A 15,429-nucleotide genomic window follows, 5' to 3' on the forward strand; every position below is an offset into this window, starting at 1 on the left:
ACGCCTCAGGTTGTGCTTTCTTTACAGAAAATACCTCAAAAACATAAGTATGACACACAAAAAAGGATCTCACTCAGATGTGGTCTAACAGACACCCTCTTCAAAGCGAAGGGCCCTCAACCTAATAACCAACCCTCTGAAAGGTCACAGACTTTCAGGTAAATTTCCCTGCTTGAAATCTGAGAGATCCCTTCTCCTTTGTGTCAACTATTCTCATAGAGCAGTTGTCATTTTCCTTCTCCTACATAACCTCAGCTCGCCAGAGAGAACACAATCTGAACATGATGGTTGGCCATGATGTGACGCCTATATATAAAGTGACTATACAGTCATGGTCAAAAGTTTTGAGAATGATACAAATATTAATTTTTACAAAGTCTACTGCTTCAGTTTTTCTAATGGCAATTTGCATATACTCCAGAATGTTATAAAGAGTGATCAGCTTAACAGCAATTACTTGCAAAGTCAATATTTGCCTAGAAAATGAACTTTATCCCCCAAAACACATTTCAACATCATTGCAGCCCTGCCTTAAAAGGACCAGCTAACATCGTTTCAGTGATTGCTCCATTAACACAGGGGTGGGTGTTGATGAGGACAGGGCTGGAGATCAATCTGTCATGATTACGCAAGAATGACACCACTGGACACTTTAAAAGGAGGCTGGTGCTTGGCGTCATTGTTTCTCTTCTGTTAACCATGGTTATCTCTAAAGAAACACGCGCAGTCATCATTGCACTGCACAAAAATGGCCTAACAGGGAAGAGTATCGCAGCTAGAAAGATTGCACCTCAGTCAACAATCTATCACATCATCAAGAACTTCAAGGAGAGAGGTTCCATTGTTGGCAAAAAGGCTCCAGGGCGCCCAAAAAAGAACAGCAAGCGCCAGGACCATCTCTTAAAAGTGTTTCAGCTGCGGGATCGGGCTACCAGCAGTGCAGAGCTTGCTCAGGAATGGCAGCAGGCAGGTGTGAGTGCATCTGTACACACTGTGAGGCGGAGACTCTTGGAGCAAGGCCTGGTCTCAAGGAGGGCAGCAAAGAAGCCACTTCTCTCCAGAAAAAAACATCAGGGACAGACTGATATTCTGCAAAAGGTACAGGGAGTGGACTGCTGAGGACTGGGGTAAAGTCATTTTCTCTGATGAATCCCCTTTTCGATTGTTTGGGACATCTGGTAAACAGCTTATTCGGAGAAGACGAGGTGAGCGCTACCACCAGTCTTGTCTCATGCCAACTGTAAAGCATCCTGAAACCATTCATGTGTGGGGTTGCTTCTCAGTCAAGTGAATCGGCTCTCTCACAGTCTTGCCTAAAAACACAGCCATGAATAAAGAATGGTACCAGAATGTCCTCCAAGATCAACCTCTCCCAACCGTCCAAGAGCAGTTTGGCGATCAACAATGCCTTTTCCAGCATGATGGAGCACCTTGCCATAAAGCAAAGGTGATAACCAAATGGCTCAGGGAAAAAAAAACAGAGATTTTGGGTCCATGGCCTGGAAACTCCCCAGATCTTAATCCCATTGAGAACTTGTGGTCAATCATCAAGAGACGGGTGGACAAACAAAAACCTACAAATTCTGACAAAATGCAAGCATTGATTGTGCAAGAATGGACTGTGATCAGTTAGGATTTGGTCCAGAAGTTGATTGAGAGCAAGCCAGGGAGAACTGCAGAGGTCCTGAAGAAGAAGGGTCAACACTGCAAATATTGACTTGCTGCATTAACTCATTCTAACTGTCAATATAAGCTTTTGTTACTCATAATATGATTGCAATTCTATTTCTGTATGTGATAAAAACATCTGACAAACACACAGAAAAACCAGAGGGCAGCAGATCATGTGAAAATATAATATTTGTGTCATTCTCAAAACTTTTGGCCATGACTGTACATTGGATTCCACAATTCTCAACCACTTTCTATCAACAACAAATGATACAGCCAATAATCCATAGAGGCATGCTAGGCTTCTGTTCTCACACAGCAATTATCAGTTTTTTGCCTTGTATAAAAGATACACTGGGCAAGTAGAATGGTTTGTTGGTGCCTTCCTGGGATCAAGAAGCCCAGTATGCTGCAGTCCTAGTGTATAGAACAGTTCTATGTTCTGGACTGTTCCAATGTTAGCAGTGTTTGTACTGTTTTTTACTAATAAAGTTTAGTTATAAAATGTTGCACTGAAATGCCTCTGTAATAGGGAGGGTTGGTGAGACAAAGGGGCTGTTGGATGTTTGTGTCAGCAAAGGAACGCCGCAGCGCACACAGACATATAGGAAGGCAAAAACAGGACAGTTTCCATGGTTACTACCATTACGTACAGTCTCTAAGAGATAACTACAATGATGTGCAGTCTCTTGGTGGTTAGCACAATGAGGTGCAGTCTCTTGGTGGTTAGCACAATGAGTTGCAGTCTCTTCTTGGTGGTTAGCACAATGAGGCACAGTCTCTTGGTGGTTAACACAATGAGGCGCAGTCTCTTGGTGGTTAGCACAATGAGGCACAGTCTCTTGGTGGTTAGCACAATGAGGCACAGTCTCTTGGTGGTTAGTACAATGAAGCATAGTCTTTTGCCACTGCTTACAATGAGATGCAGCCTCTTGATGGTTACTACAATGATGTATAAAGACTTAGTGGTACTCACCAGGAAGCTCAGTCTGTTAAATAATAATGGGAATGTGCTGTAGTGATGGTAGCTGGACAGAAGACTCTTTTGTCTCATTGAAGTGAATGGTTCATCTGTCTACAATGGGTTGATCTATTTGTCCTGGAGTCTGCATTGGAGACACTGTCGCAGCATCGGTCTGAAATTGCATGGAGGACTTTTCCCTCGGCTAGTTTCAGTTTTAAATCAACGGATACCTGAAGGACCCCATTGTAGTCAATAGCGTCCGCCAGGTTCCGTGTGTAACCAGTATTACAGTGATCCGACTGTCTATTGTTCTGTTCCTCTGACAGAAGAGAAGAATGGATAGGTTGATGTTAGTGAGGACATCAGAGTTGCAGTAAGTGGATCAGTCTGAATTATTTCTGTCACTCTTCAGGCCCTTCTTGGTTCATATTTGTAATCTCTCAGAAGGTTGCCCCCTTTGACCTTTCTCAGGACCTTGCCAGTTTTAGGCTTTTTAGGACTTCTCTCCCTGATTCCTGTTGCTTTACAACAGGAATGTTAAACTGTGCACATCAACATAATAACAAACAGTGCATAACCTGGGTAACATACAGCAGTTAAACCTATGCACAACCACTCCAAAGTAGACCAAGTTGTTTGCTTTCTGCAAGGACATAAGTGTCCTGGTCTATACAAGTCCCATAAATATCATTATATTAGTGTATTTACACATACAGTATGTGATTAAAAAAAAAAGAAGTCAATCTGAACACAGTACCTGCTCAGGTGAATCCTCCAGGGTGCTTTATCTGACACCATACCTGCCTATAAATACCACATTCATTCAAGTAAATGCATGTCTCTCCAATATCATTGCACACCGGCGTGTATACTATGGCAACAAGCGAACGCTACACATCCGTATTCCACAGGGTATCTCTCACTGTTGTCATGGTTACTTCTCAGACAGAAAGAGAAAAACAAAAGATCCAATCGGTGTGTTTTACTTGTCTCAGAATGGACAGTCTCGTCCTACAGTCGTGCTCACCCTGTATCATCTCTTTGGGGCAAATCATTTAGAAATGTTGATAGGACAGAAAGATATCATATATCAAACCAGTAAATCCACTCAAACATGGCCATCTCCCAGTTTACTTGTCTGAACAGCCAGTTTGGAATGCAAGATTTTGCAGATTATATCTAAATCCATGGGGGTCATCCTCGTACGTGGCTGCGTGGAACTCTGACCTCTCCATGAGTCTGTCGTCTGCTGACTGGGATAAATCCTTCCTGCTTTCCCACAGGATGGCCCTTCCGTGTAGTGCACAAGAAAGGAATTTTAAAGATCCTGACTCTGTGGTATAGATGTCCAGTACTCGTCCATAGGATCTTCCCGGCTGTTTCCGACCGGTGTTGGCGTTGTGGCACCACTAGGGGCACTATACTCCATATCTGGTGGGACTGTGACGTTCTGCAGCCTTTCTGGGATGCGGTGTTTTCATTGTACTCCAAGGTGAGTGAGCGCTCTATATCTGCCTCCCCTCAGTTGGCGCTCTTATCGGTCATTCCTGGTAAGCGGTCGGCGAAGAATGTATCGAAGAAGGTGATACATTTCAGTTATGGAAATATCCCTTTAAGGCTGGAACCACACGATGTGGAAAAGTTGAGTTTTTGGTGCAAATTTTACCCAGGTTTTTTTTTTTGAGCCAAAGTCAAGAGAGGCTTCGAGATGAATGGAAAGTATAAAGGAAGCTCTTACACCTCTGCCTTCTGCTAAATCCACTAAAATAAAAAACACAGCAAAATCTGAAAGAAAAAAAAAACTGCTTTTCTAGAACATGTGTCCTCATCCTAGAAGGATTTAAGGGATCACTCTACGGAGACTCTCAGTATACCTGCGTGGTACAGTACAGAAGACTTGTCCATCTGTTTATACATTTCCAGGGGGAGTAACAGGGCAATGGCAGGAATAAAGGGGGCTCTGGAATTATTTTATGAGAATAAAGTATTTAGTAGGGCAGGTGTCAGGTGGACTAATGGCACTGTACGAGACGACAAGCAGATATTACAAACTCATCCAAAGTCTCTTTAAAGGACTGTAATTTTTCTAGTAAATCAGAGGATGTGACAGTGCGTTTGTGCTTCGCCAGCATACGGAGGCAAATATGCTGACACAGAAGGGCTTCAGCAGCACAAAGCACTTTTGTTATTTTTTTTTTCTGCAGCAGAAAGTTCTTGTTACCAGGAATGTGATCATGGGCAGAATGAGGGCAGTGTGGTCATGTCACCGCCATAGTGTACGTTATAGGGCCTGCCATCCTCTACTCTATATATATTGGTATTATTACTGCCCTGGCATACGTTATAGGGATGGTCATCCTCTACTCAATATATTGGTATTATTACCATCATACTGTAGGCTATAGGGATATCTCTCTCTCTATCTATATGTATTATTACCACCAGGGTGTACTTTATAGGGCCTGCCACCCTCTACTCTATATATTGGTATTATTACTGTCATGCTGTAGGCTATAGGGACTGCCATCTTCTACTCTCTCTATATATTGGGATTATTTGTCCTTCTGTCTGCCAATGGCTTACTATACTCTCCCCATTAATAATGCTAGAGGTCTCATGTGCTAGAAAAGAAACCTCCTCCACCAGTGACTGGCCTAGATTTCTGGCAATAACTTGATTTCTTGCCATAGTTATAGTAAACTATAGTAAAGCTGACACTCCATTCACTGATATGAGATTGCAGTCCCAGCAGCCCCATAGGAGCAAATGAAGAGCCAGTCATGCAAACACACTGGCACTTCATTCACAAGGTGGAAACATGGAGGACTTTGAATCCCCCAGTCTCCTGACCGCTGGGGAATACACGAGCTGTGCCCCCATCCAGCTGACACTTTTCCCCAGAGTAGAGGGAATAAGAGTCCTTAATGGGACAATCCCTTTTTCTAACAACAATAAATATCATCAAATCAGCATTGGTGTGTGACGGCTTGTTCGTTTCTGGACGAGCTGTAGATTCACTTAGGCTCCATTTTGCTGTATACATAAGTAATTAATTTATGTAAGGCAAAAATTTGGAACAAAAAGTAACATTTTTATTTACAGAGTCGGCTGTGTAGTACGGGTTGTCGTGGTGTTCTGCTTTATGTTTATGGTATTACATTTCATTTTACTTTATTTTTATGGAAGCCTGTATTCTTGCTCTGCTGGCAGCCATCATCTGTGTATGAATTGCACTAGCAAAATCGACATCGCTGTGAAGAGATTCGGCTAATATTACAAGTTCTGCTGCTTCCTTACATAACACTTCAGTATCTGGAGATTCACTTTTAGTATAGATCACTCATAATATACAATATAATTTCTATAAAGAATTATCTTCCCCAAGCTGGCACTGATCAGGGGCCCTCTGGGCATATAATCTGGTACTTGGCCTCGGAGACGAGGAGAACTCTTTGAGATTAGTGTTGGTGGAGACCTGCTACAATGGCTTCTATAATTGAGCGGAACCACTTGTAATGAGCTCCGGCCATCATTTCCTTTTTTTAATTGCTGTTCTAGTATCTCTTTATCCTTTCCTTCCTTTTTGCAGATCAGCAAATGTTACTTGTCAAAAAGAATGGTAAAGAAATTTAAGGCTACATGCATGTGTCTGTACACTAGGGTACATGGATGCCATCTGTGTGCCACCCGTGTCCACACGCACCCATTCACCGCATTTAGTGAGTTTAGGCCACAAACAGACAGGTATAGGACTTTCCGTGAGTTTTGCCCCAGGCTCACTGCTTCATACACAGGCTCCAGATAATACACAGGTGTGAAAAACACAGCTAGGACAGTGGAAAGGCACGTAGTCGGGTGCTCAGAGCCTAAGGCTTTGTTCCAACACTGAGGCAGCCATATCTAGACTATTTTTTCTGCATATGGCTGTACTTTTGAGGTGTCTGTACATGATGCAAAGTGACCACGGTAATCACATGCCATTACTGTTAATGGACAGGCGGCACCTGTACCTGATATGCCACAACTCTACATACTACTGCTACAGAGTAGAAACTTAGTGCTGTAACCGGACTCACATTGTACAGAAATGAGTGTTTAATGAAAGTCAGTGGAAGCCAAGTGTGCGCAGTGAGCCGCCTAATTGTGTCCCTGAGGGCGATGCCAGACGGTGTACCAGCTGCACTACAGCCCCAGTTGGTACAGGGGCAGCCGATGCTTTTACTTAAAGAAAGTGAAGTGACTAATTGATTATCGCCATTCCCTTATTACTGGACACGAAGTAACCTGCAAAACCGCACAGAGTGCGAAGGAAAAGCCGCTAATCCGTTTCTGTAACTAAACTGTCCAACAACTTGGGATTTTCTGGCAGCTTCTATGTCATTAATACAAGTTATAATATTATGTCCCTTCATCTGTATTGAGAGGTAAAAACTGTATACTGTATATGGCTCTTGTATAGATCAGGGAAGCTGAGGCTGGGGGGGGGGGGGGGGCGCGAACCAATGCACCATAGACTTCAGCTTCTCTCCTCTATCATATAACCTATATATCACAGAGTTCAGCTTCTCTCCTCTATCATATAACCCTATATATCACAGTGCTCAGCTTCTCTCCTTTATCATATAACCCTATACAATCCTATGAAAAAGTTTGGGCACCCCTATTAATCTTAATCATTTTTAGTTCTAAATATTTTGGTGTTTGCAACAGCCATTTCGGTTTGATATATCTAATAACTGATGGACACAGTAATATTTCAGGATTGAAATGAGGTTTATTGTACTAACAGAAAATGTGCAATATGCATTAAACCAAAATTTGACCGGTGCAAAAATATGGGCACCTCAACAGAAAAGTGACATTAATATTTAGTAGATCCTCCTTTTGCAAAGATAACAGCCTCTAGTCGCTTCCTGTAGCTTTTAATCAGTTCCTGGATCCTGGATAAAGGTATTTTGGACCATTTCTTTCTACAAAACAATTCAAGTTCAGTTAAGTTTGATGGTCGCCGAACATGAACAGCCCGCTCTCAAATGATCTGAAAACAAAGATTGTTCAACATAGTTGTTCAGGGGAAGGATACAAAACGTTGTCTCAGAAATTTAACCTGTCAGTTTCCACTGTGAGGAACATAGTAAGGAAATGGAAGACCACAGGGACAGTTCTTGTTAAGCCCAGAAGTGGCAGGCCAAGAAAAATATCAGAAAGGCAGAGAAGAAGAATGGTGAGAACAGTCAAGGACAATCCACAGACCATCTCCAAAGAGCTGCAGCATCATCTTGCTGCAGATGGTGTCACTGTGCATCAGTCAGCAATACAGCGCACTTTGCACAAGGAGAAGCTGTATGGGAGAGTGATGAGAAAGAAGCCATTTCTGCACGTACGCCACAAACAGAGTCGCCTGAGGTATGCAAAAGCACATTTGGAGAAGCCAACTTCATTTTGGAAACAAAGATTGAGTTGTTTGGTTATAAAAAAAAAAGGCGTTATGCATGGCGTCCAAAAAGAAACAGCATTCCAAGAAAAACACTTGCTACCCACTGTAAAATTTGGTGGAGGTTCCATCATGCTTTGGGGCTGTGTGGCCAATGCCGGCACCGGGAATCTTGTTAAAGTTGAGGGTCGCATGGATTCCACTCAGTATCAGCAGATTCTTGAGAATAATGTTCAAGAATCAGTGACGAAGTTGAAGTTACGTCGGGGATGGCTATTTCAGCAAGACAATGATCCAAAACACCGCTCCAAATCGACTCAGGCATTCATGCAGAGGAACAATTACAATGTTCTGGAATGGCCATCCCAGTCCCCAGACCTGAATATCATTGAACATCTGTGGGATGATTTGAAGCGGGCTGTCCATGCTCGGCGACCATCTAACTTAACTGAACTTGAATTGTTTGTCCAAAATACCTTTATCCAGTATCCAGGAACTGATTAAAAGCTACAGGAAGCGACTAGAGGCTGTTATCTTTGCAAAAGGAGGATCTACTAAATATTAATGTCACTTTTCTGTTGAGGTGCCCATACTTTTGCACCGGTCAGATTTTGGTTTAATGCATATTGCACATTTTCTGTTAGTACAATAAACCTCATTTCAATCCTGAAATATTACTGTGTCCATCAGTTATTAGATATATCAAACTGAAATGGCTGTTGCAAATACCAAAATATTTAGAACTAAAAATGATTAAGATTAATAGGGGTGCCCAAACTTTTTCATAGGACTGTATATCACAGAGCTCAGCTTCTCTCCTCTATCATATAATCCTATATATCACAGCGCTCAGCTTCTCTCTCCTATCATATAACCCTATATACCACAGAACTGAACTCCTCTCCCTCTAATCATATACATTAAAGTGCTTAGCTTCTCTCCTCTCCCATATAAACCTATAGAGCAGTAAAGTAAAATATATATATATATATATATATATATATATATATATATATATATATATATATATATATATATATATAAAACCTCATGGACACAGATAAAATATAGAAGGGTGCACTGAATGTGCTCAGAAGTGAGCAGAAGGGATGCTGTGGTACTCCAGATAGACCAGTTACTCCAGATATTGTCCATATATACACGTACACATCACTGTACTAATCCTTACCGTATATACTAAATCACTATGTAAAGGTGATAAATATTTGGCTTTGTAAGAAATCATAATGGAACACGATCCTTCATATTACATTGCACCAGGCATGACACACAGAATTTGGTAGGAATTGCAAATATATTTTGCAGGATCCCGCTCATCCCCTCTCAAGATGCCACAGGCATGATATTTCTTGGTAGAGCCTACCAATGTTGTCCTTATTGCCTTTCGCTTCCACTATTACTGCCCTATCACAAGTTTATAATTCCATTTACCATCATGAAATGGGAGAATAACAGGATCAGACACTTATCACCAATTTTATGGATAGATAATATGTTGAAAACTTGATCCCTTCAAAACAGAAGATCAGAACTATGCCACAAATTCTTAGCAGAGTTCTACTCAGCAAACTTGGGGTACATGTTCACATCGTGAAAGTTATATTGAGCCATAACCCTAGTGCGCATGCAGCTATTGATCAGATGGTCGTTGGCAGCTGGCCACATGCACCCTAACTGAACTGACCTACAGACCATACAAAGACATCATCTCACCTCTTCTTTTGCATACTCCTGGTTTTCTGCACATACAGCCAAAGCTCCAAAGCCATAGGAAGTAACAGGACTCTAGGACGGGGCCCACAGTAAACAATCCGACATACTGCCTTCTCACCAAGAGTCAAGCTAGATCCGGCACCTTCTAAATCAGATTCAGGCATTTTGGAGAAAATCCAGTGTCAGAATTCAGATTTCCTAATTCCGTCTTCAGGCCTATGCCCTATCTGCTGTGCAGAGCTGCGGGCCGAGCGATCTGCATGAAAACCAACCCAAAAAATTCTAAATGCAATAAGTGATCATTGACCAGTCTGGAGTCTCAGCCCCCGCTCTCTCTTAGCAGGTGCACAGGAAGTCTGCCCCCAAGTTGACAGAAGACATGAATACTTTCTCCCTCATTAACCGGTAAGGATAGTAAATAGCGGAAGCCGATGGAGGGGCAGATAAAGTCTCTATGTGGAGAATATTTTCATTTCTTACAGAGCTGCGATTTTCTTCTGCGACGGGTTTTCCTCTCGCCAACCAGCTGGGCCTCACATCAAAAGTATTCCAACCCCGTCACAAATTTGTGTTGATCCTCTGTGGCACCCTCCACCTCAGCTGTCAGAAGAAATATGCTGCTCTCGCCGAAGCTTCCTATAGCTGTTCATTCCAGTTTACTATTGACAGCTGATGGGGCTTAGCATTATCCCAAGGCAAGGTTGTTGTTACCAGCTCCGCTTTCTAGAAAACTCTAGGGTCTCCTTCAGACTTCTCCCACTGACTTTCTACCCCATCTAAGCAAAAACTTTTTCTTTTTGTTTCCGTGAAGTCAGTAGGAACCTGCACGGACCTAAGCAAAGGTGAACTGACAGAGCCGGTCACCCCCAACAAACTGGACTCATCTAGCTGTAAAGAACTGAATCCGCTCTGATCCCTCAAATCTCTGATATCAGTGCAATGACAAAGAGGATCTATGCAAGGCTCACCATATGTTATCATTAAAAGTGCCAGCCGTACTCATCACACAGGCATCTACAATGCCAAGCCATAGAATGAAACAGGCCGAGGCGTCCGTGACAGTCATACAATGGCTTTCTGGAATTTCTAGCACCACTGTATTCTGCATTCTGGACTGAATTCTAGTAACAGTCTACTATAAAAAGCCAGCAAATATTTGTCTCCCTATACAGAGCTGACAATTGGGGGGTTTTAGCGTTATTAACCAGACCAGTAAAGGCCTTAAAGGGAATCCGTCACCAGGGTGAAGCATATTAAACCACAAACACTGGTAGTTCAGGCTCTCCTACACGTAACTCTTTGTTCCCCATGAAAATTAATGTCTTTGTTGCTGAGATATTCATTTATTTATTTCACAATATGCAAATGAGCAGTCTGGAGCACCAATGACAAGTCTGTTGCTCCAAACTGTTACTTCCCGCACTGCTCTAATACACTGGTGCAAATCCAAGAATACAGGACCGGGTGAGATTTCAATAAAGCTCCCTGGCCCTGTCACGTACAGAAGGTAGAAAGGAGAGCATATTATATTTGTCTGGGGTGTAGCAGATTGGAGCAATGGACCCACCCTAGGTGCTCCAGACTGCTCTTTTGCATATTGTAAAATGAATGAATATCTTAGCAACGGAGGGATATATTTTAATGGGGAAACAAGGGTAACATTCCGTTGAGCCTGACCTATAGGTGTTGCTTTATTAATATACTTCACTCTGGTGACAGACTCCTTTAATGAGAAGTCATTTCTTGTTGACGAAGTGGCTCTAGCTTTATAATCTGGTGGGCTACTGCCGCCACCCATATGGAGGACACTGGAACATGGGAGTTGTAGTGGCGGATGATGTACCACCTGCTAGACCAAGTACACATGTTCCTCATGTCAGGGTCCTCTCCTTCTCCTCCTGGCACTGTACATAAAATGTCCAATACTGCAGACAGCAATTCTCCCCTCTCAGGGCTGACTCTGGATGAGCCTGGGGTGATGAATAATCCTCCGAGGCTGTATAGCTAGCCGTTGGGCCTCAGTACAGATGCTGGATGCAGGAAACCTCTGCACACTGTCACTGTACTGATCTCTAGATTGAACTGAGGACCAATGGTCACAGTGGAGACTAAGGTCTCCTACAACCCTGGTCAGTGGCCTGATTGGCCAGGGCTGAACCAAGGGGAAGGTGTGAAACACTGGGGAGGTGGGGGTGGAAACAACAGGGAAAGCTGCAAACAGTATATACATGTGACAAAGAACAAAGAACACAGAGTACAGGACATACCAACACAACTCAGAGGCACAATAGACAAACACTTAAAGCAGTAGAACTTTGGGATGCTGTACTACCCCCCAAAAATGATCTAACAGCCAGAGACCCGATCTGCTAGACTGCAGAAGCAGGAGCGTTTAATGCAGCTGCGCCAAAAGACATTGCTGCAGATTTAGGAGTTGCACTGCCTGGTGTCCAGAGTCAGACACTATTTCTGGACTGGCTCAAGTGTGTCCAATAGCCAAACATTTAATGCAGATGCCTTGCAAAAATCCAAACCTGTCTTAGTTATTGCATACTGGTTGTATAATATATTAAACTGAAAAGGCATTACACAGGTCTGTGTCAGAAAATGAATTTAGAATGACAAAAACAAATGAGACAAATTTACTCATGAAAATGATCCAGAACTCCTGAGCCATTTACAGCAAAAACTGGAGGACATGTTTTAGACACTGGTCCAACAAGTGGGCTAGGTCTCAGATAAAAGTCACGGGCTTAAAGGGGAGGATAGGCCTGAGGATATCCTGAGGATAGGCCATCGATAGCAGATTTGCAGGGGTCTGTAATCCAGGACCCCTGCAGATCAGCTGTACCAAGACAGCACAGCTCTGGGTATTGTTTACAATCTAGGAACCAAACTGCTCACTTGCCCTAAAAAATGCAGCAACAGGTGTAGACATGTAAACAATACCAGGAACATCAGTGTCTTGGCACAGTTAATCTGAGGGAGTCCTGAGTGACAGATCCCTTAGTAGAAACCAAAAAGAAAATATATCTTTATATTTTACATTTTTAACTGAATAGGAGACAAAATAGGAATAAAAAAGAGAACATGAATGGAAGAAGTGCTAAGACAAATGTATTTTTTATGAATTTTCAAAGGCTTTGGGCTTTTACATATATTATGTGGTACATACCATAATGCATGTGCTGAAGGAATAAGAAAGAAGCAATGGCTGATCAACAGCCATTGTTGCAGGCATCTCCAGCACATAGAGGTGAGCATGTTTTTCTATGTAAGCCATGCTATGGAGGCCATTGCAGCAGGAAATTACATTCCCGTTATGAAAGCCATTATATTTAATTGTACAAGAGAAAATTAGTCCAGCACCACAAGCATATAATATGCTAAAACATAGCTTTTAATTATAAAAAGTAAAAAAACATATATGGGAGGATACAAAAAAGATACACAATGTCCTTTAAATTCCACACATATTCATGAAAAAATCAGTAGATGGAAGAAAAAAAAAAAAGAACATGACTGAGATATTGAAATGGAACAAACCACGTCCCTGTTCACATGATGAGAGCTGACGCGTTTCGAGATGTTTAATCTCTTAGTCGTAGCCATACTAAATGAGACGAAAACTCAGACTTAAGTAAACGACCCACCTATACCTGATTACTTCATAATTAGTAACACCTGATTCCTGAACTCACGGACCCAATGTGCATATACATACAGAAAACACAAACAAACATATAAACACAGAATATTAAAATCCTTCGTTACATTAAAAACACCATGATATATACAAATGAAAATGATGTTCCAAATAATTCAATCTCAACAGTCATTGCCCTATATTATATCATTGACACAAGGGAAAGATGCCCGAATAAACAGGTAAGTATATCATATCATGTCCCTTCTATATAATTTAGCTGCCATTCAGAATGCAAAAATATGTCCATTTACCGCATACTGAATCGCATCAACTCATGATTTGAAAGAAAAAGGAGACATACGGAAAATACATCCGGCATACTCTATCATAGAATCAAAAGGGATATCACAGGAATAATGATGAAAAAAAAAGGGGGTCCTACCTCCCCCGATACAAGATGTTGTCCGGAATGATCACTATGAGTATACATCCCGCATCACGTGATGTCCCATCACATGATCGGATCCACATACTAAGGCTTTTGCCCTACTTCACAGATCGGTATCCAAGGTGATCTCCAGTATCACGTGATAAACTATCACATGACCGGACTCATATGTTTTACTATTGGCTCATGTCTAAAACGCCCACCATACACATTGTTTCAAACTACGTTCTGCCAGAAAGATGCAATTGAAGGAAAAACTCATGACTAGTATGAATATAACATATATTCCAAACCAACATCAGCATAAAAATTCCCAATATACGCAACATTCTGAACTAACCCAAATACTGATGCATACCATTGTGAACTAGTAAAAATACGATAGATCCGTTCTGAAATTGAGGCCATCTGGATATCGCGTGCCCAATTCGAAGATCCAGAAGGCCTCACGTTTCAGGAGTTTCCTCCTCCAATTGCCCCCTCTAGCAGGTCTGGATACCTGTTCAATAGCAAAAAAACCGAATGAAGAAACATCACCATGATGAATTGTGGAAAAATGCCGGGAAGCCCCTGATGCATTAAGTGTACCCTCCTTACTGCAGTCCCTAAGATGTTCGGCAATACGTATCCTAAGTTGCCTTGTAGTACACCCAACATACATTAGGTTACAATTAGAACACAAAATGACATATACCACATACTTAGTTCTGCAATTCAAAGCGTTCCCTATGCGGTAATTTCTCTTAGAAATCTTGTTTTGAAAAGAAGAGGTTCTAACAGCGTATTGACATGTAGAACACTGAGGCACCCCACATCTCCGAAAGCCCAATGTATGTAACCACGATTTCTTGCCCTTACATTTACTATCTCTCAACAGACTTGGTGATAATGCATTTGCTAAAGTCTTCCCTCTCCGGGATACAAACTTGCATCCCTGACCTAAAATTTTGGACACAATGTCATCCGGCATCAAAATAGGAATATATTTCTGTATAATTTGTACAACATGTTTGTAATCACTGCTATAATCGGTACAAAAATAAACTTTTTGTTGTTGTTGATTTAAACCTAATGTCTGTCTGGGTGAATCAGACAATAAGGTTGTCCTTGATTTATTCTGCACAACCCTATCCGCTCTCACTAAAGACCAAGACGGATATCCCCTATCTCTAAGTCTGTTAAAGACCTCCCGTTTCTTCTCACTGAAATCCGCATCGTCTGAACAGGCTCTTTTCGTCCTGATAACTTCACCCACAGGCACAGATTTTATCGTGTGAGCCGGATGACTACTTTCAGCATGCAAAATGGTATTACCAGATAGATCTTTACGAAAAAGAGAGGTAGCAACTTTCCCACACATAACATCCCCTCTGAGTGTAATATCAAGAAAATTGATTTCCTCCTCTGTCTTTTGGTATGTAAATTCAAGATTTAACTCGTTGTCGTTAAGATAAGCAATGAATGCTGGTACGGCCGCCACATCACCCGCCCAAACAATGAGCAGGTCATCTATGTAGCGGCCGTACCAG

General features: G+C 41.9%; 1 protein-coding gene across 2 annotated transcripts in view; it reads right to left on the reverse strand.

Annotated features, from left to right (window-relative positions):
• GPSM1 (G protein signaling modulator 1) overlaps positions 1 to 15,429 on the reverse strand; it is a 205,243-nt gene that overhangs the window by 138,419 nt on the left and 51,395 nt on the right. Inside the window, exon 1 of one of the 2 annotated variants that reach the window (XM_075259523.1) lies at positions 9,804 to 10,687. The exons of the other annotated variant lie outside the window; for it this stretch is intronic. Coding sequence (XP_075115624.1) covers positions 9,804 to 9,967 — 164 coding nt within the window. The 5' untranslated portion in view covers positions 9,968 to 10,687. Of the gene's footprint in view, positions 1 to 9,803; positions 10,688 to 15,429 lie in introns of those variants that run through there. 2 annotated transcript variants of the gene reach the window in all.

The sequence above is a fragment of the Leptodactylus fuscus genome, chromosome 11 (genome assembly GCF_031893055.1).
Source record: "Leptodactylus fuscus isolate aLepFus1 chromosome 11, aLepFus1.hap2, whole genome shotgun sequence".
Lineage (NCBI taxonomy): Eukaryota > Metazoa > Chordata > Amphibia > Anura > Leptodactylidae > Leptodactylus > Leptodactylus fuscus.